The sequence below is a fragment of the Pezoporus flaviventris genome, unplaced genomic scaffold, assembly GCF_033815535.1.
Source record: "Pezoporus flaviventris isolate CSIRO_AGI_PZ_B2104156 unplaced genomic scaffold, CSIRO_AGI_Pfla_v1 ptg000005l, whole genome shotgun sequence".
Taxonomy (NCBI): Eukaryota; Metazoa; Chordata; class Aves; order Psittaciformes; family Psittacidae; genus Pezoporus; species Pezoporus flaviventris.
The window spans coordinates 19,461,112-19,482,130 of record NW_026892553.1 but is presented as its reverse complement, the minus strand read 5'-3'; the positions used below and the strand labels follow the sequence as shown (position 1 = coordinate 19,482,130).

Sequence of the window (21,019 nt, the reverse complement as noted above, 5' to 3'; positions counted from 1 at the left end):
CCCTATCCACACCAATTTAGCCCAGCCCAGCCCAGCCCTGTTCACTCAATTCAAGCCCAGTGCAGCCCAGCCCAGGCAATTTTAGTCCAATTCAGCCCAGTCCAGCCCCATTTAGACAAGCTCAGATCTGTCCAGCCCAGTGAGGCCCAGTTCAGACCAGTTCAGCCACTCCAGCCCGCTTCAGCCCAGTTTAGCCCACATTGGCCCACTTCAGCCCACTTCAGCCCAGTTTAGCTTTGTCCAGCCCAGTTTAGCCCAGTATAGCCCAGCCCAGCCTCATCTAGCCCTGTCCAGCCCATTCCAGCCAACTTTAGCACAATCCATTCCAGTTTAGCCCAGCCCAGCCCAGTTCTGCCCAATTCAGCCCAGTTTAGCCCTGTCCAGTCCAATTTAGCCCAGCCCAGTTTAGCCCAATTCAGACCTGTCCACACCAATTTAGCACAGTTCAGCAGGGTTTAGCCCAGTGCAGACCTCTCCAGACCAGTTTAGCCCAGTACAGCCCTGTCCAGCCACCCGGTGCAGTCCTGGTGCTAGCTTTGACCGCCTGCCTCAGCTCAGAAAGGAAAGGACAGCAGAAGATGCAGAGAGCGCGAAGAGGAAGTCCTGCAGAGCGAGCCCAGAGGGCTGCGCAGAGAGGAAATGAGTCAGGCAGTTGCTAAGTTAAGGCAGTTGCCTATTTACAGAGGAATTACAAGAGTTAAAGGGGTGCCTTAGGAAATTCCTGGTCAGAATACGCTGAGCAGAGTGCAGATGGCATGGGATGAGCTTAGAATAAACGTGTCTGGATGAAACCACTGAGGTTTGCCCTGTGCGAGCAGAGATAACACAGTCAGCCACAGGCATTGATGGGACCTAGAAGCCACAGGACAAACCCACTTCTACCCTCATCAAACACTGGTGATGTGCTATAAAGCCAGCTCGGTCCAATAAGGCACAGTCTTCCTTTTCTCCCTTTGTAGGCCACTTGCAACCCCAGCCTGGAGGAACTTGTATTGGGAAGGGACAGGCATGGCTCATCTTTCTGGCTTGTGAAATGGGGAGTGATGGGAGAGTGGTGCACACCATCTGCATGAGAGGTGCACCAGCATCACCAGCATCTTCAAGGCAAGATGTTCCAACCTGCCCGGCTCTACCTCTGCATGGCTGTTCCTCATTCTCACCAGGTACATGTGGTTAACTAGCTGGAATGGAGAGAAACCAAAAGTTCTTCCTCCCACTCGCATCTCCTGCCTACAATTAATGGGCAAAACACATTTCTCTCTGGTAAGCAAGAGACTAAGTAAAAAGACTCATAATATTGCTCAGTAATAGAATAAAATCTAGTAATAAATCGCAGGCTCTAAGATGTTACAGAGCAGGGCTGCCTCTCAGCAGCTCAGGCTGATGTGACAGGGCATACTCCTGCTGTGGTTTGGGTACCTGACTGCACGACCAGGTCTAGTGTAAGCAGAGGGAGGAACTTATATCCGCTCAGGTAACAATCACATCCTAGTATGAGCTGCAAAGCTTTTACGGGGTTTTGGTTCATGGTGAGTGAAAATGTTACGATTGCTTTAAGACATCCCCCAGTCACAGGGAATGAGAAAAGCAGGGATGACGTGACACTGAATTCAGGCTGTGGAAAACATCTTGGCTATGACACTTCTTTCTGTGTCATCTGGGCTTCCCTAGCAGAATAGTTCACACAGCTCAGGCAGCTGGATGGATGCAGTGGCTGCGGAGGAGATCCTGGCGCTGATGGGCTGCTCTCTTCCACATCTGCAGCCATATGGCCAGGAGTTGTGATGGAACAAGATTTCTTCCTACTGCTTTTGTCTGCTTTTGGCCCGTGCTGACGGTCTGAAATAGCCTGTGATCACTGAACCACCCAGGTTTGGTGGCTCTCAGGGTAACCACATCATAAACCATGCAGAAATCCTCGAGTTATGGAGGTTTCCAGCCTTTAAGGAACTTCTCCGTGGGGATGAGGGTTTTCCGCCATCCACATGCATTGAGGGAAGCTCAATGGCCAGGTTGAACGGGGTTTGGAGCAAGCTGCTCTAGTGGAAGGTGTCCCTGCCTGTGGCAGGGGGTGGAGCTGGAGGAGCTTTAAGGTCCCTTCCAATCCAAACGACTCTGTGATTCTTTGATAAGCTGTAAATGCAGGAGACTTTATGAATGCCAGCAGGAGCCCTGTTTGGGAATACCACTGATTTAATGCCCTTCTGCAGGGTGGAGGGAGCAGACTGGACAGAAAGGGCAGAAGGGAAACCCCCATGGCACGTGGGGAGGAACAGGCAGAGAGTGGGTCCAGGGCATGTTTCCAACGCAAATGGTCCAATGCATTGGGATCCTTTATCTTGAAACCACAACCACCAGGCAGGGTAAAGTCAGAGAAGACTCAGACCTCAGTAACTTGAAGAGAGCTCCTTCTACAGGCTGTTATGGACATCCCCATCTTTCCAAAGTCCTCCTGCCTGGACACGGGTGTTCAGCTCAGATGAGAACCATTGCTCCATCCTGCTTATGTGAATATCCCAAAGATAGGAAGGGGGCGTCTCCAGTGTAACCTGGCACAGATTAAAGGCACAGGGCCTAGTTTGTGGTTTTGGTGTTCTTGTGCAAGAGAGGCTCTGTCTCAGTGGCACAAACGATTTTAAAGGTGACTTTAAGAGATGCCTGAGCCAGGTTTATGGTTCGTCCTTCTCTTTGAGAAGGGGTTCCTGCCTTGTGGAGGGACGAGTGAAAATGATCAACCACTGGACAGTGTTGTGTTTGTCTGGTTTCCTTCCTGCACTGTACGTGTGGCCAGGACCTAGTCAGGACCATAAGAAGGAGCTGAAGAAGTGGAGGACTGAGAGATGCTGCAGACCAGCTCTCCTGTTCTGCAGATGGATTACAGAGCATTGCGAGCCGGGCTCCAGTCTCTGGGGCTCATACATTAAGCACTAATGTGTACCTGACAGGGATGCAATCCGGCTCTCCCTCCAGCTTGGCACACGGTACCTCCTCCAGGGCAGCCTGGCTGGGCTCGGGGCTCCCACTGCTGCAAAGCCAAGGCGATGAGCTTGGATCACCCTCGGTTCAGCAAAATTCCCTCCCTGCTCCTTGCGATTTTCCTCCTTCTTTTAAACGCTGTTTTTGAACAAAACAAGCAGCTCTCTGCCCTTTTGATGCTGCTTTTATTCTGGCTTCAACGACAGCGTTTGCCTTGCAGGTCCATCTGTACTACTTGTGTGAGGCAATAGTGACATCCAGTGGTCCCCGTGGTCTGCAAACACCTGCAGCACCTTGCCGTGTGATGAGCAAGCAGTCTCCACTGATACCTTTCACTTCTTTAATAGAGTCGTTACATGGGGTTCTTCAGTGTAGTTAAGCCCTTGCATGCTTTGTCCTGGCTGGAACATGGTTACACCTTTGACAAAGGAAGGATAAGGACTTGTGCAGAATAAGATATAAATAGAATTCCATGAGAAATAATCCCTCTTACTTATCATAAATACCTTAAAAAAGCTGTATTGGTGACTTAGCTGCACAACTGCTATGGGTTGTGGCTGTAAGCCCTTCTGCTATTGTATGTTTTTGCTGTGCTCACCTAGTAGGAGGCTGAACCCTTGCTCTAATGACCTGCTCTTTGTGCTTCTCAAGCCAAAGTTTAAAGTCACTCAGTTCTGCAGGTAAAAAGTATCTTGGGATGTATTTAACCAAGTTTTGTGGCAAAAAAGAACCACCACTTCTTATCTCCTAGTAAGTACATGCCTGGGATGGAGATTCCAGTGGGGAAAACTGAAGAAGCTAGGGAAAGGAGGGAATAGTCCCTCCATCCCGCTCCCCAGGCCAAGCTGTGTGTCCAGGAGCATCCCCTTCTCCTGGGAGGTGGGGAAGCACTAAAGGCAAAGATAGCTTCATCAAGGGCAGCTAAATGCACCCAAGCACTTCACATGGAGACGACTGCAGTGACAGAGGTGAGGGGATTTGATCAGGGTCCCTGTCAGAGGTTCACATCAGCCTTTTGGATACGCTTGGGGCTTCCGATCCACCGTGTGCTCCAGTGTGGTAAATCAGCTTGTGCAGAGCAGCTCTCGCAGAGCAGACCAGGTGTCCTCAACAGCACCACGTTGTGGAGGCAAGCTGGGTTTAACCAGGTCATTTGAGAAGCTGTCTTTTCATTTCACACACCTTTTGCTACAAATCTATCTCTCCATCATTTGAACTCCCACCACAGCCACTCAGCTTGCCTTCCATTACCTCTTCCATTGCTTAAACATCCCACAAGGTGAGTCTAACACCACATTAACCACTCAAGCCATAAAGGACCTGTTCCAAAGCCTCCTAACACCAAATCACCTTCGAGGCTATTTCCCCAATCCATAATTCCAGAGGATTAGGAGGCGACAGCACTAATAAAGTCACTTCTGAGGTTGACATTGCAATCTGTGTCCGTCTCCCTGCTGCAGTCACTCTGGGGCCATTAAACCAAGGAGTGGAGTGTAGGTGTGTAGCATGGAAGCAGCACTTTCCATCCCAGCAATTCCGGGTTGCGGAATCAGGATCACTGCAGAACAGATGTCCAGATAAAGCTTTTACAGCTGTGTCTTTTGTGGTCATGGAGGAAAAACGAAGGGCTGCTAAAGAGCAGTAGCAGCATCTCAGCAAAGGCAGGGTGATGAGCTGGGGGCAAGCAGATAACAACTGGGGCAATCTTGGAGTATTGTGTGCAGTTCTGGTGTCCTCAACATAAAAAGGACATGGAACTGTTGGAACAAGTCCAGAGGAGGCCATGAGGATGATCAGGGGCTGGAGCACCTCCTGTATGAAGACAGGGTGAGGAAGTTGGGGCTGTTCAGCCTGGAGAAGAGAAGCTGTGTGGAGACCTCATAGCAGCCTTCCAGTGTCTGAAGGGGGCCTATAGGGATGCTGGAGAGGGACTCCTCATTAGGGACTGTAGTGACAGGACAAGGGGTAATGGGTTAAAACTGAAACAGGGGAAGTTTAGATTGGATATAAGGAAGAAGTTCTTTCCTGTTAGGGTGATGAGGCACTGGAATGGGTTGCCCAGGGAGGTTGTGAATGCTCCATCCCTGGCAGTGTTCAAGACCAGCTTGGACAGAGCCTTGGGTGCCATGGTTCAGTGTGAGGTGTCCCTGCCCATGGCAGGGGGGTTGGAACTGGATGATCTTAAGGTCCTTTCCAACCCTAACTGTTCTATGATTCTATGATCTTTTCCCCATCAAAAGCCTGTGCCCAGGGAACGCTGCCAGGGTAAATTAATCTGACAGAATGAAACATGTCTCATTCGAGGGCCTGAGTAAATTGGATGCTGTGGTTGTATTCTGTAAGTTGGAATCATAGAATCATAGAATAGCATTTCTTGAACACCCCTCAACATCATAAAGATTTTCCCAAGGTTTCTAACTGCAAGATTCACTAAATCATGGTCAAAAAAAAGATTTTCTCCTCGCTTTGAAAGGAGAAAGGAGTGAAAAGACCCAATTCTGTATCAAAACCGGTCTGTAACCTAGGAGTTTGTATGGGCTAGCTGCTGCCTGCCTCCGAGAGTACACGTGATATTTACATGCTTCAGGGTATTCTGTCATTGAAGGAGGTCTTGGGAGGGTGACAAGAAGGCTTCGTAGAACCTGTGAGCAGCTGTGAAAGGCACCAGGAGCTGAATCTGTGGGCTTGGTTTCAGAAGGAAAATGGCTGGTTGAGAAACATCCTGAAGAGTCAGCCACCCCCGTGCTTCCTCCCAGGAATCGAAGATTCCCAGCTCGTGGGCTTTGAGATGTAATTACAGTATGAGGAGGTTTGGGAGAGCTGAAAAGTCACCATAGCAACCTCCTGGCAAAAACGCTTTGCATATCCAAAGTAAAGCAGAGTGCGTGGCCCTGGTGAGTCTGGATGTGTTCTGCCTTCGTCTGCTGCTCCTCACTGCACACTTTAACCACTGTTTTCCTGCTCTGCATCCTAAGCGTCCCCGTCCCCTCCCCCAGAACTTCCCAGGAAGGATTTGACCACAGATAGATGCAGGATGCTGGTTATTAGAGCAGGCTCTGCCTGTGGCTTAGTGTTAAAGAGGAGATGCCCTCACGTGGCGCTCCAGCCCCTTTGCCATCATCTCTAGCGAAGCACGACCAACTTGTGCTGAACATCTGCAAACCCCAAACTGAACTGAAAACCTGAGAAACAGAGAGATGAAGATGGAGGAAGGGGATAGCTAAAACCTTCTCAGCTGCACTGGGGTTGCAGTAAAAGCTCTTTCCATAGCATGATGCCATGATACTGGTTTAATGGGTAACAAAAAGATGACTTCTAAAGCACCCACCCTTGAACAAAAGCCCTGTTTAGTCCCATGCTTGGAGAAAGGCTCTTCATGCAAGAGTTTATGTGAATACCAGAACCTGTGCAGCATGGATTTGATGAGGGAGTGCATGCCTAGTGATCCCATGAATAGGATCTCCCCATAAGAGAGCAAAACCTGCTGGCTGAGGCTGGTACATGGCAGGAGAGTGCTTGGCTGGGAGAGGGTCTGTGCTGGAGCAGAGGGTCTGGAGGAGCCAAGTGAACCACAGTGTTTAGCAGCCATGGGGGGGGCTTTTCCAGTCTCTTTCCAGTCCCTCTTATGTCCCTAACAAGATCCAGGGAGGGAGCAGAACTGCAAGATCACACTCTTTTTGAACCTGGCAATGAGATTAGTATCTTGCAGGAGGGAAGAAAGATCCTGGTTGATGCTAGCGTGCTGTCTGTTACAAATAGAGGCTATTTGGGGGAAAATTACAACTGATATTCATTAGTGCAGTCACTTTTGAATCAGAAACAAGAAGAACTGTTCAGTTCTGTTGTTTCTTTCTAATTTGTGTTTTATGATGCCCCACGTTGTGGACTTTGCTCTGGACAAAACTTATTACAGCCCTGTGACGTGCCGCAGGCTGGGAGCATAATGATTTGCTCCTTAAATGTTACTCCAAAGTCAGCAAATCATTGCTGGAGTAATAAAGGAGAAGGCTGGGAGAAGAGATTTGTTGGCACAACAGCTTTTCCAGGACCTAGGAAATGCGATTTCAGAACAGAAATCACTAGTTCTTCATCGCCTGACCCACTGGAAACATCCCAACATCCCATCTGATCTCTTCCTATTTCTCTTTGCTGGTCTTTTGGCATCTGGCAGAAGAAACGGGACAAGCACTCAGCAGAAATCCGCCTTGATTTTGCTACACAGGGAGGTGAGTTTTTGAGCAGCACCTTTTATTGCCGATGGTGTTTTTACAGTATGAATCACCTGGAATATGGAAGAATTCCTGCTTAGGTACCACAGGCTTGGGAGCATAATGATTCGTTCCTTAAGTGTTACTGCCAAAGTCAGCAAATCAGTGCTGGAGTAAGAAAGGTGAAGGTCGTGAGAAGAGATTTGCTGGCCCAGCACTAAATGGAAAACTGGGTGATGCTTCCTAACGCTGTGAGCTTTGCAAAGAGCCGTTTTAAAGGGAATTTGGGAGAGTTGTTATTAGCTCAGGTGCTTTTATAGTTTTCTAACGTTTATCTCGTTCATAGTCTGGACACAAAGGGACAACTTCTATTTTGGCAGTGCTCAGGGAGTAGTAACCCTTAGTGGGTTAACCCTTTGTTGTTACTTAAGGGAGCCCCAGGGGAGGGCTGCATCTGATGCGAAGCCAAGCGAATCCATCAAACAGAGCTTGGCCAACTCAGACTATCTGAGGATCTAGTGCGTTCTTTACAGCCCTTTTATGTACCTCATTAGAGGCTGAAGATTTAACCCAGTGTGGTCCTAAACCAAGAATAAGCCCTTGCCTTTGATGCCTGCTGAAGCCAATAGAGAAAGTAGAGCACACAGGGGAGCGTGCAGGGCTCTAGGGGTGAGTTTGGGGCTGCCTGTGCACTCGGTGGCTCTGGTTTAACTGCAGTCATCTTTAAAGCACCTTCAGTCAAACTGAAGCACAAACTCATTCCAGTTTAGAGTGGCATATTTGCATTTTGCTTGTAGTGTTCAGTGGGTGCTTTGCCCTGGAACCAGCCCTTCCCCAGTGTGATCCAGGGCTCAATTAAACTGATGGAAGTTTGTAGATAAAGCTCAGCTGGGAGAATCACACAATCCCAGCCTGGTTTGGGATGGAAGGGACCTTAAAGCTCCTCCAGCTCCAACCCCTGCCACAGGCAGGGACACCTTCCACTAGAGCAGCTTGCTCCAAACCCCTGTGTCCAACCTGCCCTTGAACACTGCCAGGGATGGGGCAGCCACAGCTTAACCTCACTGCTAGGGCTTTCCTTTTGTGTTTTCCCCACACCTGTAGGAACCTCAGCACTTCACACATGAACGCCTTTCCTTAAAGCAGGTGGAAAGCTGCTAACAGCTTTTCCAAGCTGGGATAGATGAAGAGTGTACATGCACCGTGTAACTGCATGAACCTCACCTCTTTCAGAAGGCAACAGAGAGCAGAGGGTTTGCATAGCCTTGTCTGACCTTTCCAGAGGCTCCTCATCCAGTGACTCAGCTTGGGCACGGCGAGTGAGGGCTGCTGGCTCCTGGCCTGTGTGTTTCAGATTGCAGGAGCAGGTTGAACTTCTCAGCCAAGCGTCTGCTAAGGGAGTGCTCACCAACATCCTTCTTTCAGAACATGCCTGAAGAATGAAGAGGTTCACATGTAGCCCCGGACTGCACTCTTCTGCCAAGGCTCTTTGCATCTTGATGGCTGCTGCTCACGTTGTCCTCCTGGCAGGTACAGTGATCCCCCTCAGGATTAATCACAGGGATGTGTATCTATACACGAGCCCACTGCCCCCTTGTTCTGCCCCAGTGCAGCAGTTAGTCTTGATCTGGACCTCTCCCTTCTCACTGCAACTGCTACTGGGGTCCTTGTCCATGCCTAGGCGTATGTTGGCCTGCAGACCTACCACGATGCACACCCTGAGATGCTGGTTCAGTCTGGGCTGCAGATCATAGAATCATAGAATAGTCAGGGTTGGAAAGGACCTTAAGATCATCCAGTTCCAACCCCCTGCCATGGGCAGGGACACCTCACACTAAACCATGGCACCCAAGGCTCTGTCCAACCTGGCCTTGAACGCTGCCAGGGATGGAGCATTCACAACTTCCTTGGGCAACCCATTCCAGTGCCTCACCACCCTCACAGGAAAGAATTTCCTCCTTATATCCAATCTAAACTTCCCCTGTTTAAGTTTTAACCCATTACCCCTTGTCCTGTCACCACAGTCCCTAATGAAGAGTCCCTCCCCAGCATCCTTATAGGCCCCCTTCAGATACTGGAAGGCTGCTATGACATCTCCATGCAGTTGAGTAAGTAGGGATGAGAAAACATGCAACAAGTGAAATGTCAGGTTTTGGCTGCATTGCAGATGGTGTCCCATGTTTGGAGGTGAAAACCTCTTGGCTTTGTCATTATTCCCTTCTTTCCTTCCTGGGCGTCCTCCTGCATTTCTGTTTGGTTTCTTCTAGTTAGACTTTGGTCGCTGTAGAATAAGAGCTGTGCATTTACTCTTTTCATGGTGTTCTAGGGAAAGCACGGAGCTACTGTCAAGAACCAAGCTCCCCAGTAACAACCCAGGCCCTGGGGCAAGCACAATAAACTGGGCTTCATAAACACGCTAACCACCCTTTCGCTCCTCCATAAGTCCCAGCAAAACACTCATAAGTTTTGTATTTCATTCTTGGACTTCTCCTCTAGAGCAATGCAGGGCACAGAGATAATTCGTGCTTCTAAAACGCACCCTGCAGCACTGGAGCCACTTCCAGCACAAACTGAGGAAAGATGAGCTCTTTCCAAGCACAACCTCCGCACTGAAAGACTGAATTCATGTCCAGGTCTTGCCAAATGTTCCCACTTTCTCCAGCTTTGGCCAAAGGCTTCTAATCTGTGTGCTGTAAGACCCCCGCCATGGGGGTCTCTCAGTGTGTCTCTGCTGGGGTCATTCATGGAATGGGTGCCAGTTTTGCCAGTTGTAAATCCCACAGGCATTCCCATCTCTTGGAGAAACCCATGGGAACTGGCTTCTTACCCTTTGGGGCCCTGTAGGAAAGTACAGATGAAGACGGCTGTTGCGTTTTGTTGTGCTGTAACGAATTACTCACTGGTGGAGCTACACCCACCTCCCTGCATCCCTAAAGCTCCACCATGGACCTTCTCCTGCAGTACCCAGCACTGGCCCTGTGATTTCATGCACTCCCACTAAGGCAGAGGTGCTAAACACCCCTGGGCCTCCATGGAATGGATGTTCTGAGTCCTACGTACTCCCACTCGAGGGGAAAATGATTCTCTTAGGTGCAAACCACCATCTTAGCACCGAGTTGCAGCGGTGGAAGCCAGACCAGGATGGGGGTGCCTGTTCCACAGCAGTGGAGCTGATTTTAGAGCTGAGACAGACGTGAACGATAGCAGAGTGTTCTGTGCAATAGAAATGTCCTCCTCCCACTCTGAGCGCACGAGGTTACACCAGGACAGCAAAGCACCGCCTCTGATCACCTACAGAGAATTAGACTCTGTGAATAAATCATTTCCTTTTGCCTCCAATTTGAAGTGTGTGAAGCAGCTGGGGAGAAGCGCCAGCTACTTTTGCAGTCCAGGAGGTGTAGAACCCTTAGTAGAAGTAGAGATTTATTGCTAGGTTATACTGGAGGGGGGGGGGGGTTAGAATACCTGATGTGCATGGCTGGCAGGCAGGTCTGCAAAGGAACATACAGTAGGAAGCCCTTAATAATATGCTTATAAAAGACTCAACCTAATGGCAATTCTTATCTAGGAGAAATACACCCTGACTTAGTGAAGCACATGTGAGTGTAATGACACAAGATGCAGCTCACCTGAATAGGAGGGGCCTGGCTTACAATATAAGGCTGATCAATGACTGCTGGGATGTTGAATGTGGAGCTGCTTCACCCCCTGCAGAGGAAAGGTTGGATCCTGCCTTTGGTGCCTGTGTTCCTGTCTCAGTGTGTTGCCTATGGATTGGTGCTGCTATGTGCATGTGCACAGAGATTCCTGCCTGGGGAAGGGACTTGGCTTTGGCTGGTGGTGACCTCAGTGGGACTCTTCATCAGGGACTGTAGGAATAGGGCAAGGGGCGATGGGCTGAAGCTGAAACAGGGAAGTTTAGATTGGATACAAGGAAGAAGTTCTTTCCTGTTAGGGTGGTGAGGCACTGGAATGGGTTGCCTAGGGAGGTTGTGAATGCTCCATCCCTGGCAGTGTTCAAGGCCAGGCTGGGCAGAGCCTTGGGTGCCATGGTTTAGTGTGAGGTGTCCCTGCCCATGGCAGGGGTTTGGAACTGGGTGATCTTAAAGTCCTTTCTAACCTGAACTATTCTATGATTCACTGAGTAGGAGACCATGGCAAACCCAAGGATCAGAGTAGAGATACACGTAGCATTGCACTGTGCTGCCTCCCGTCCCCATATACAACAGGTACTGAACATGGAGTGCAAAACCAGGTAAATGGAGTGAAAAACCCTTCACAGCTTGCTGGTGCCTCTGCCAAGCTGCTCAGGGACTGAGGTTGGCTGAAGTAGAGCCATTGCAGCTACTACTCCGCAGCCAGAGCGGGGGCTACCTGTGGGCAAGTTACTCACTGCCTGTGTAGGTCTGTGGTTAGTATTACTCAGAGAAGTTGCCTCTGTCAGCAAAGCCTTTTGAGTAGGATGTAAAGCTATAATGAGGTTATATTTAAAGTAATGAAGAAGAAAGATGCCCAAATGAATGCTCTGCAGCCTGAGAAAAGAACAGTCCTTATGGCTGGCTTTTAGCAGAGACCTTGACTTCACACCTCACCTGGGAGCAAAGCTCTTTATCAAGAGGGTGCTGAACCCAGACCTTTGCATTTGACACCCATACTGGACCATATGGACCCTGGATATGGATTCTGTATTGATTCCTGTTTGGCACATCTTGAGCACTTCAGCTGTTCCTTTGCAGAATTAAACTCCTCTTTCCTGGTAGTGTGGGTGGGCTCAGAATTCAATTTCAAAGGCAGCAGAAACTAGAAATAGAAGAAACTTTAACTTTTTTTACCCATAACTCAAGGAGGTACCCGCATGAGGTCCTACTGCAGCTTTTCCTTTGGAAGTGACATTTCCCTTCTTTACCCTCTTTCCTATTGCCATTTCCTTACAGAAGCACATTACCTGCATGGAGAAAGACTGGATTTATTGGGAAGGAATGATAAGTTTGTGTCTCTGGTGAACTTCAGCATCCCTCAGCTGTGCCAATTCACAGCATGCATTGACCTAAAGCGGACTGCCAACGTCAGCTCTTGGGCAGCCTTTTCCTATGACGCTAACAACTCCTCCTTGGACATCAATGATTTAGAGCTTGGGCTCTCTGGAGAAAACAAGCAATTGAGGCTCTATCTTTTTGGCACCAGACGGGACATTGAGATTGACCTGGCCCTTTTTGTGTGGTACAGCGTGTGCTGCTCGTGGGACACCAGGAAACAACTGCTGGAGGTCTACTGCGACGGTGAGCTCGTGCATAGCGAAACCATTGGCAGCGCTGGGTGCTTGAAACCCAACGGGAGCCTGGTGCTGGGTCATCTGCACAAGAGAAAGGATGGCTTCATTGTGCGGGTGAGCAACAGCTTCATTGGCAGTTTGTACTACTTCCAAATGTGGGACCGTGTGCTGGGGCAGGAAGAGCTGCTGGACTGCGCCATGGGCAACACGGTCAGCTGGGAGGAAGAGTATTGGGACTTCAGCAGCATCCTGCCCGTTGCGGACCATCACCTGCGCTGTGGTGAGTGTCTGCAGTGTTTTGTCTTGCTGGGGATCACACACAGAGAGTAGGGAACCCTCCACTGCTAAGGACAATAGCCTCTGAGTCGCTGCTGCTGTGATTGAGACCAGGAGCAGGCAGTTGTAGCCATGCTTACAGCATTGCCTGCCCACCCCAAACAGCAGGTAGAGAAGCTGTGGATGAGGGAACACTGGTTTGGGTTATCTCATCATTCAATCCTGATGTCTGTAAGTACTACATGGTATTTAAACCACAAAGGATGAAAACAGAGGCCTGAGATTGCCAAACTGATTGATTTATGTAAAACTATTGACATGCCATGATATTCAGTGTTGCACAATAAGAGTGAATGCATATTTATTTATTGTCTGTAAGCTGATGGCTCCTCAGGGAGATTGGAGGCACAGTATGAAATAATTGCCCATTTCTGGTGTCCAGTGTGAGAATTCTAAGCATGTCTCCATCCAGGGCAGCACCCCCTGACTTCACCACAGTTCCCACTGCACTTTCCCATCTCCTGTTCCAGGTTTCATGGAACCGGGGCCCAAAGCTATGAGAAAAGCATCAGGAAATCCCTGCCTGCTGCTGAATCCTGTGCTGGGAGGGATTTCCCCCCACTCCCTCATTGCACACTCACTTGCTCTGCACCAAAGAACACGGGCACTCACAACTATCGCTGTAAATGACAACCTGCCCATCTGTTTCTTAGCTTCCTGCCCCATTGCCTTTACCCAGGCATTCTTCTTCCTGCACTGCCTATTGTAGGTGCTATTCCCCCATTGTGTCCCCGAATTCAAGCAGGATATGATCTGATGAGGAGGGAGGAGGAAGCCTCAGTTTTCCTTTTCCAATTAACACCTTTGCCCTTGGGCCGTTCTCTCTGTGGGAAAGGCCTGTGCTTGTCTTGGCAGGGAGCTGGGAGAGGCTTAGTCATACTTGCTGATGAACAGTTTAGCACCTAAAATCAAAGCCTCCGCTCAGTGCTCCTGGACTTTGATTTTTCAAGCCCAATAACCTGAATCTGAGCAACTTTCTAGTGAGACAAAGCACATCAGAGAGAGGCTTCCTAAGGGCAAAGCATTTTCAAAGCACTTTTCCCCTCTAAAAGCCATCCCCAAGAACCGAGTGACTTCCTTTCGTTAGGATCCTCCAGTGCAGCCTGAATTGGACATTCACTCTGGAAAATGCTGGCCCTTCTTCTCCTCAAGGAGAAACACAGCATGTCTCACAAGTGGTGAACTACACCAGCATGCTCACAGGTTACTCTTGCTCACAGTGCTATGAACTGCTGGATCCACAGCGTTCCACACAGTGGGAAGGGTTACTGGAGTCGGATATTTTCCCAGGAGCAATAACTAAGACGACTGTTCTGAAGTCCTGGTTATAGAGATAAAACTTAATCATGTTTGGGAATCTGTCACAGGTCAGATCTTGGCAAGACCTTTGCTTCCACTATAAATCTACTCCTTATTTTAATTAACTCAAATTCATAAGCTAACTACTGCACACTGATGATACATGAGTGAGTGGTGTAAATACACACTGAGACTGATGTCCTGCCTGTCAGATAAGGGAAGCTGCACTCGGCTGCAGTTCATGTGATCCCATACGGACAATCCGTTTCTATTGAGTTTGCATGTAAGAAATAGCTGTGCCCAAGTGTTGCTCTGAAACGAAATGCCCTGGGGAAGCGCCATTTCACTGCTCATGTCATGTTAGTGCTTGTTAGTGATGCCCTACAACCATTACTAGCTGCGAGGTTTGCTTGTAGTGCTTATAGATGTTGTTTAGAGAGCTGTGCATTGCTTGGTTCACCTTGATAGTTAGGCAGCGGTGCTGGGAAGGGGGGGAACCTGCTTTGGTTTGGAAAGGCAGGACTCATTTAGGCAAAGTGAGGGAAACTTCTTGCATGAAAGCAGCAGGAAGCATCCTTACGGAGGTCTGTGGACCTTTTATAAGCAGTACAGTTATCACAGCGACTGCACTGGCTCTGCTTGAGAGCAGGAGTAAAGGTCTTGTCCTGCCTTTGCTTTTCCCCCCAGAGCTCTTGAAGATGATCCTTTACTTTTGCAGCTCAGCTGGGCCTTTGCTAAAAGCGAAGTGTGTGTTCTCATCCTCTCACTGACTCACAGTCTTCAGCTCTTCCTCCCCCTGCCTCACCCACACACCGATTCCTGATTTTCTTCTTAATTTGAAGTAATCTGTGAGAGGGATGAATCTAAAATACCTGAACATGAGTGCTTATGATGGAGAAAGCTATTTATTATTACAGCTCTCTTACTGGCTGGCCTAATTTTTGCTGCTCTTTGATTGGAAACATACATATTTATGTACCCTTACAGGGTGCCAAAGAACCCATTTATTAAGTTACCAAATCAAAACCCATGCGTAGGGCTTGAGAAATGTCAGCAGCCCAGTATTTCTGGTGCTTCAGACCCCATCTGTCATCACGCCTTAGCCCTTGTTTCGTGAATGGAATTACCATGCATGTTAATGGAAGCAAATGAAGTTGCAGGTGGCTGGTCCCACACCTGCCTGCTGGGAATGAGCTTTGAATTAACAGAGATTTGGGTTTTTTTTTCTTCAGGTGATAATAGGAAAAAGAAGGAAATGAGAATCTGTGGAGCTGTCCTTGTGCTTTGTTTGCTGGGACAGGAGCACAGCACTCAGTGGGGTACATTCCCTTTAGAATGAGCCTGGGCTTTGGTTTTGGCCATTTCTCCATGTTATGTTATCTTCTGCTTCATCCTGGGTGATACCAGACATCACCCCTGAGGCCATGGGTTCTGAAGCATTACACTGATAACAGGAGCAGGGTGGAGCCTGTAATCACCCAGCTCCATGCAGATTCCTCTTATCAGGAGAGGATCTGCAGCACTGACACAGCCAGAAGAACAAGTTCAGCCTTGGCTGTACAAACAGCTTGGTTTATGGCTTGAGAAACCCTAGCCTAATATGATATCTGTGTTTCTGTAAGGAAAGAAGAAAGGATTTATTCCAGTGATAGGGCATGCGGGCCTCCCGTGTTCCCATCACACTCCCTCTATGACAGCAGCTCTTAAATAAAGCCAATAACAAGACACTCATTTTCCATCAGCTTGAAACCAGGGGTTAATTATTTGTAGCATTACACTGGAGCTCACAGAACCCATTTCTGCAGCTTCACACCACAGGAAGGCACACAGGTTTCCACTGCAGGTTTGAACTGTGGGATTAGTCACTGGGGATGCTGGGGTTTGCTCTTTGTGTTCTCATGGCAGTATGTGTTGTGAGGATGGGGAGGACTTGGAGAAAAACCACATCCCTTTCGTTTCAGGTCCTTAGAGGAGTTCTTTTCCTTTGCTTCTAGGGTTTTGCTTGTAGTTAAGTAGATACTTCTGGCTCCTTGTTCTCTGCGTGTTCATGTGTACGTCAAGCAGTTAGCGGCTGTTGGTAGGAGGTCTGTGTATTGAGGATCTAGGTCTACCGTGCAGCTCGATGCTCTAACCCTGTGGATCTCTCCCAGATAAAGAACCAGCAAATACCTCTTATATCAGGTCCTGTTTCTGACCTATTGCAGGCAATGGCTTTTAAATGGCAGTGTGGCAGCTTGCTCCTGGGCTTGCCAGGGTTTTAGTTAAGAGTAAAGCAGAGGAAATCAGTCCTCTTTATTTCCCCAGCACTTCAGTACTGTCTCAGAAGCAAAAGGCCTGAGTAAAGAGGTGTCCAAATGAAAATCTCAGCTTCATCAAGCAGCATGGGCAAAGCAGGCTGCCTGGTTCCACAGCTCTCTGTACACTCTGGGAGCAGCAGGGGCTGTGCTGCACAGGGCACCGCTCTGCAGAAGCAGGTTGCAGGGCAGTCTGATCCTTGGAACATCACAGTATCACAGTATCACAGTATGTTAGAGATTGGAAGGGACCTCGAAAGATCATCTAGTCCAATCCCCCTGCCAGAGCAGGAACACCTAGATAATGTTACACAGGAATGCGTCCAGGCGGGTTTTGAATGTCTCCAGGGAAGGAGACTCCACAACCTCCCTGGGCAGCCTGTTCCAGTGTTCCGTCACCCTCACTGAGAAGAAGTTCCTTCTTGCTCCCCATCCCACTGCCACCAGTGTGAGGAGCAGAGCAGCTCCCACAAGCTCCGAGTGTGCTACCTCTGCTAAGGATGCTATGATGGGGCTGAAGCTGCTGTTTAACCACAGACTGGCACCATTGAGGAACACTGGGAGGCTGAAGACTCTTGAGCTTTGTCTGCAAGAGGCAACTCAGAGCTGGACTTCAATGGCTTTTTTGCCTTCAGCTCTCCTTTCTGCTTTACAAAAGAATTTGAAGCTATTTAGGATCAAAACAGGAGGCTTCAAGTTGTTGATAGACCCTGTGTCTGTTATGTCCATGGATGTATTGTCATGGATTTGAATGGGTCAGAGTATGTCTGACCCATTCAAATGGATGGTCATTGATTTGAATGGTCTGTTACATTTTAAGCACCCTGATTCTCCTTCCCTTGAACTCCTGTAGAGAAAACAATGTTTTCTGAAGGACAGCCTTATCCTACTGATTTCCAACCACACTCCTTATTCACAGGCATCTGGCTTTGTGTTCCTGTGTTAGTTTATTCCTCTTAGTCAGACCTAGAATGTCAAGTCTCAGTCATTTGAGTGAAGAGAAAACCACAAAGCACCAGCACAGGAAGAAAACAGTACCTGTAGAGCAAACTGTGGTGATCCTGCTGATCTTCCAACACCAAGGCTTGTAATGTTAGCTGGTGATTTGGTTCCCTGCCGTTTGCTGTAGTCCCTGTGACAAACATGACCCGTTTTGTCCCCATCTGCCTGGTGAGGTGGCAGATTACATGTGAAATGTGAAAGCCCTATCTGGTTTGACAGGGTGATTCACTTCGAGGAAATCAGCCACAAATGAGTTCTTGGAATCCTTTCCTTGGAAAACAACAGGCAGGATGGCTGGTGTCTATAATGGGGACCCTTATGCCAGGTTAGCATTAAACCAGACACCATGAATATCACTGTTCATCTCACATTGCATTACTGCATGTTAACTGTTAGCACTCGGCGCTTGACAAGCTCCTTTCTTGGAGGTTGCACAAGCAAGAAGGGAACAGAGAGATAATGGCTCTTCAACACAAGCAGTGAATTGGATAATGGTGCATGAGCTCTGGTCTTCCTTGTGATCTCAACTCTGCCAATCCTGTTTTCTCCCTTGTTATGCTGTAGTTATCTCTGGACACATAAAAAACTCCATGTGTAGGTGTGCTTCCCCCCACTGCTTTGACCCCACAGAGGTCTGTGGAACAACAGCAGCTCTTTGCTATGATGACCTTTGCTGAAGGACTCTTAAGTGGGCTCTGCTCTTCCTTATCCCTTTGCCACTATGGATTCTTAGGCCTTTTAATGTCCTTTTCAGCAGGCTCAAGTGAAGCATCATCCACAAGGGCTCCTACGCTGCCCCCGTTGCCTCCGACCGGTAGTGCCAATGGTACCGTTCCAGGTAAGCACTAAATGAGACCCTTTTAAATGCTGACATGCTCACCACTGACACCATAGCTGTGACAATTCAAGACTCAGTCACATGTTTAAGCCATTGCTGTTTAGCAAGGTATTGCCTGGCAGCAGATCCTCCTATCTCTTCCTATGCATTCCTTGCAGGCAGTAAAAGCCAACCCGGTGCACCCACAAGTATGACCCCCACCTTGTTTGCTAAGCTGTCACAACTCGGCCCTTGGGCTCGCTAATAACGTTTCTAGCAATGCAGCAGTCATCTAGACTTGGACACTGGGATTTCCCAAAGAGCCCCAGTGACCATGGGAATGGTTCAACGGAGGGGTGAGGAGACAGGAAGGGGAGTAGGCACCTTCTCCAGGGCGCATCTCACTTACATTCTCTTCTTACAGTCAGCTTCTTCAGCACTGAGATGAACTTTTCCCTCTTCTACAAAACTGAGAGAGCTCCTGATTACTATGACGCAAGGAACCTCCTCGAAAACTGGGTGAGTAGCTTTCTTTTCTCACTCTCATGTCTTTCTAGCAAGTATCAGATGAGGAGGACTGCTGGTGGAGCACGTAAACTGATGGGACCACACAGAAATGAGTACCCATGTAACACTGCTGCGGTGTCTCAGAATCACGTTATCCAGCACGCTTTGAACAAGATAAAGTGAAATGCTGAAGGAAGGGAAAAGTGCTGATATTTTGCCAAAAATTGTAGCCATTTTCATTAGGATTGAGAAATTTCGATGGCAATTAAAATAGAGGAAGTATCAACAAATCAAGTTAATAAAAATGTCATTGTTTTCTTTCCAGTTTCGTATCATATTTACTGGAGAAGAATTTGTTGTGCCAAACTTTAAAGTCAGGTAAGCCTCCGGCTCTGCAGTGGTGTCACCTCCACCCTCTGTCCTGTGAGTGAAATTGCAGCCAGGTTCCAAATGACCGGTCCTGTGCCAAGGGTGGAAACCAGCCCCCCCATAGCTGTATGATCATGTAGAACACTCACGTTTTGCTTGCTGGGCTTATTGACCTCAATATATATATCCTGCCTAATGCAAGGCTGCTAGGGCTGCTGAAGCCCTGTTTCAGTGGCTGCTTGTGAGTGTGAAGAGGTCACATCCATCCTCACAGTGAGGGTCTCGTTTGTGTAAGCAGGTACACACTGGCTCTTGCATAGCAGTGTCTAATGAAAGGATATTACAGTTCCCAAACCCTGCTCGGAAGCAAGGCATTGTTGCCCAAGACTCCTCTAGGTCACAGCTTTCAGCCCAATCCAGCTTTATTCCATATGAAGACAGGCTAAGAGAACTGGGGCTGTTCAGTCTGGAGAAGAGAAGCTGCGTGGAGACCTCAGAGCAGCTTCCAGTGTCCAAAGGGGGCTACAGGGATGCTGGAGAGGGGCTCTTCATCAGGGACTGTAGCGATAGGACAAGGGGTGATGGGTTCAAACTGGAACAGGGGAAGTTCAGGTTGGAGACAGGGTAGAAGCTCTTCCCTGTGAGGGTGCTGAGGTGCTGGCACAGGGTGCCCAGAGAAGCTGTGGCTGCCCCTTCCCTGGCAGTGTTCAAGGGCAGGTTGGACACAGGGGCTTGGAGCAAGCTGCTCCAGTGGAAGGGGTCCCTGCCCGTGGCAGGGGCTGGAGCCGGAGGAGCTTTAAGGTCCTTTCAACACAACCCATTCTAGGTTTCTATGATTCACATCCAAACTGTGAGCAGCTGGGAGGGACATTTAGCAATTCATAAAAGTATCACTTGCACAGACATGGGGTGTTATTTCATGCATATTTCGACTTCCTACTTTCTTCTCCGACTCCCACAGTTACTGTTTGCTGTACAACTGACAACACAGCAACACGCTGCACTGTTTACACGGGGTGAAGCCAATTCAGAAAATCATAAGGGGGAGATCCCATTCTGGAAGAAGCATTTTTTTGTCAGGGTGCATATCTGTTACAGCGTTTGGCCTTGGGGATTTCTGTAGCGACACCTAGGCTGGGTTCAAGATGACTCCTCAGCTGCAAGGTCTGGCTCCTTGGGGTCACGAGATAAAGTCTTTAGGTGATAGCAGAATGGGGCATGTTATATGCTTGCTCTGAAATAATGATTCTATTCCTTTTTGCTTGCAGGGGTAATTATCCACAAAGCAATGTCTATAGCAGGCCTCATGTAAGTAATTTCTTAGTTTTGAGTTAAAAACTTACTTTTTCTTATCTCTCCAGGGAGGATATAGTAGTTGTGTGGCTTAACATTGACCTTCAATCTGGTAGGTGTACCCCATTTAAAGAGCTGGGCTGGAAAGCCAGTCTGTCCTTGTAGAGACTGATACGTTCTGTGCTCTCTGCGTGAGGCAGCATTGATGCACTCTGATGTTCTTTTATTCTGATGTACCTCTATGGAACAAAGGGAACTCCAGAGAGTCAGGCCCCAATAGCATTTAAAGCAATAGGCTTTATTTTAAATGAGGACACTGAGTTTCTGCTGTTTGCCTACCTTAAAATCCAACTTGCATCAGTTGATTTTAACCAGCTTCTAACTTGCTGTGTCTTTCTATGCGAACTGAAGGCGAAGCTCAAGCAGCTGTCCCAAAGGTAAGACCCATGGTTATGAACTGGGTTTCCATAGCTCATATTGATTTCATTTTTTAGGGTGAGGAGGAATTATCTCCTCCTCAGCTGTTTTAGTGTCAGAGTAACTGTGGAACCTTTAGTTGCATAAAGCAGAAGCAGAGTCAAAACCACAGTAATGCTTGACTTGGGGAAAAGTGTTTGAGCATCCAAGGTTTCTCTCTCATACACCA

General features: G+C 48.5%; 1 protein-coding gene and 1 long non-coding RNA gene across 4 annotated transcripts in view; one reads left to right on the top strand and one right to left on the bottom strand.

Annotated features, from left to right (window-relative positions):
* The first annotated feature begins 979 nt into the window (after positions 1–979).
* LOC133265558 (adhesion G-protein coupled receptor G4-like) lies at positions 980–20,592 on the top strand. 3 transcript variants are annotated; one of them, XM_061446211.1, is made up of 7 exons: positions 980–1,163; positions 8,610–8,714; positions 12,119–12,736; positions 18,142–18,225; positions 18,629–18,723; positions 19,037–19,089; positions 20,349–20,592. In XM_061446211.1, the coding sequence occupies exons 2-7, from the start codon at positions 8,624–8,626 to the stop codon at positions 20,413–20,415; spliced, it is 1,008 nt and encodes a 335-aa protein (XP_061302195.1). In that variant the 5' UTR covers positions 980–1,163; positions 8,610–8,623; the 3' UTR covers positions 20,416–20,592. The 3 variants fall into 3 exon arrangements, with proteins under 3 accessions (XP_061302195.1, XP_061302196.1, XP_061302194.1); XM_061446212.1 differs by lacking the exon at positions 980–1,163 and adding an exon at positions 6,961–7,202 and having other exon boundaries at positions 18,145–18,225; XM_061446210.1 differs by lacking the exon at positions 980–1,163 and adding an exon at positions 6,961–7,202.
* Positions 9,031–21,019, bottom strand: part of LOC133265562 (uncharacterized) — a 377,264-nt gene continuing 365,275 nt past the window's right edge. Inside the window, exon 3 of the long non-coding RNA XR_009742019.1 lies at positions 9,031–9,049. This is a non-coding gene — a long non-coding RNA (uncharacterized LOC133265562). The remainder of the gene's footprint in view (positions 9,050–21,019) is intronic.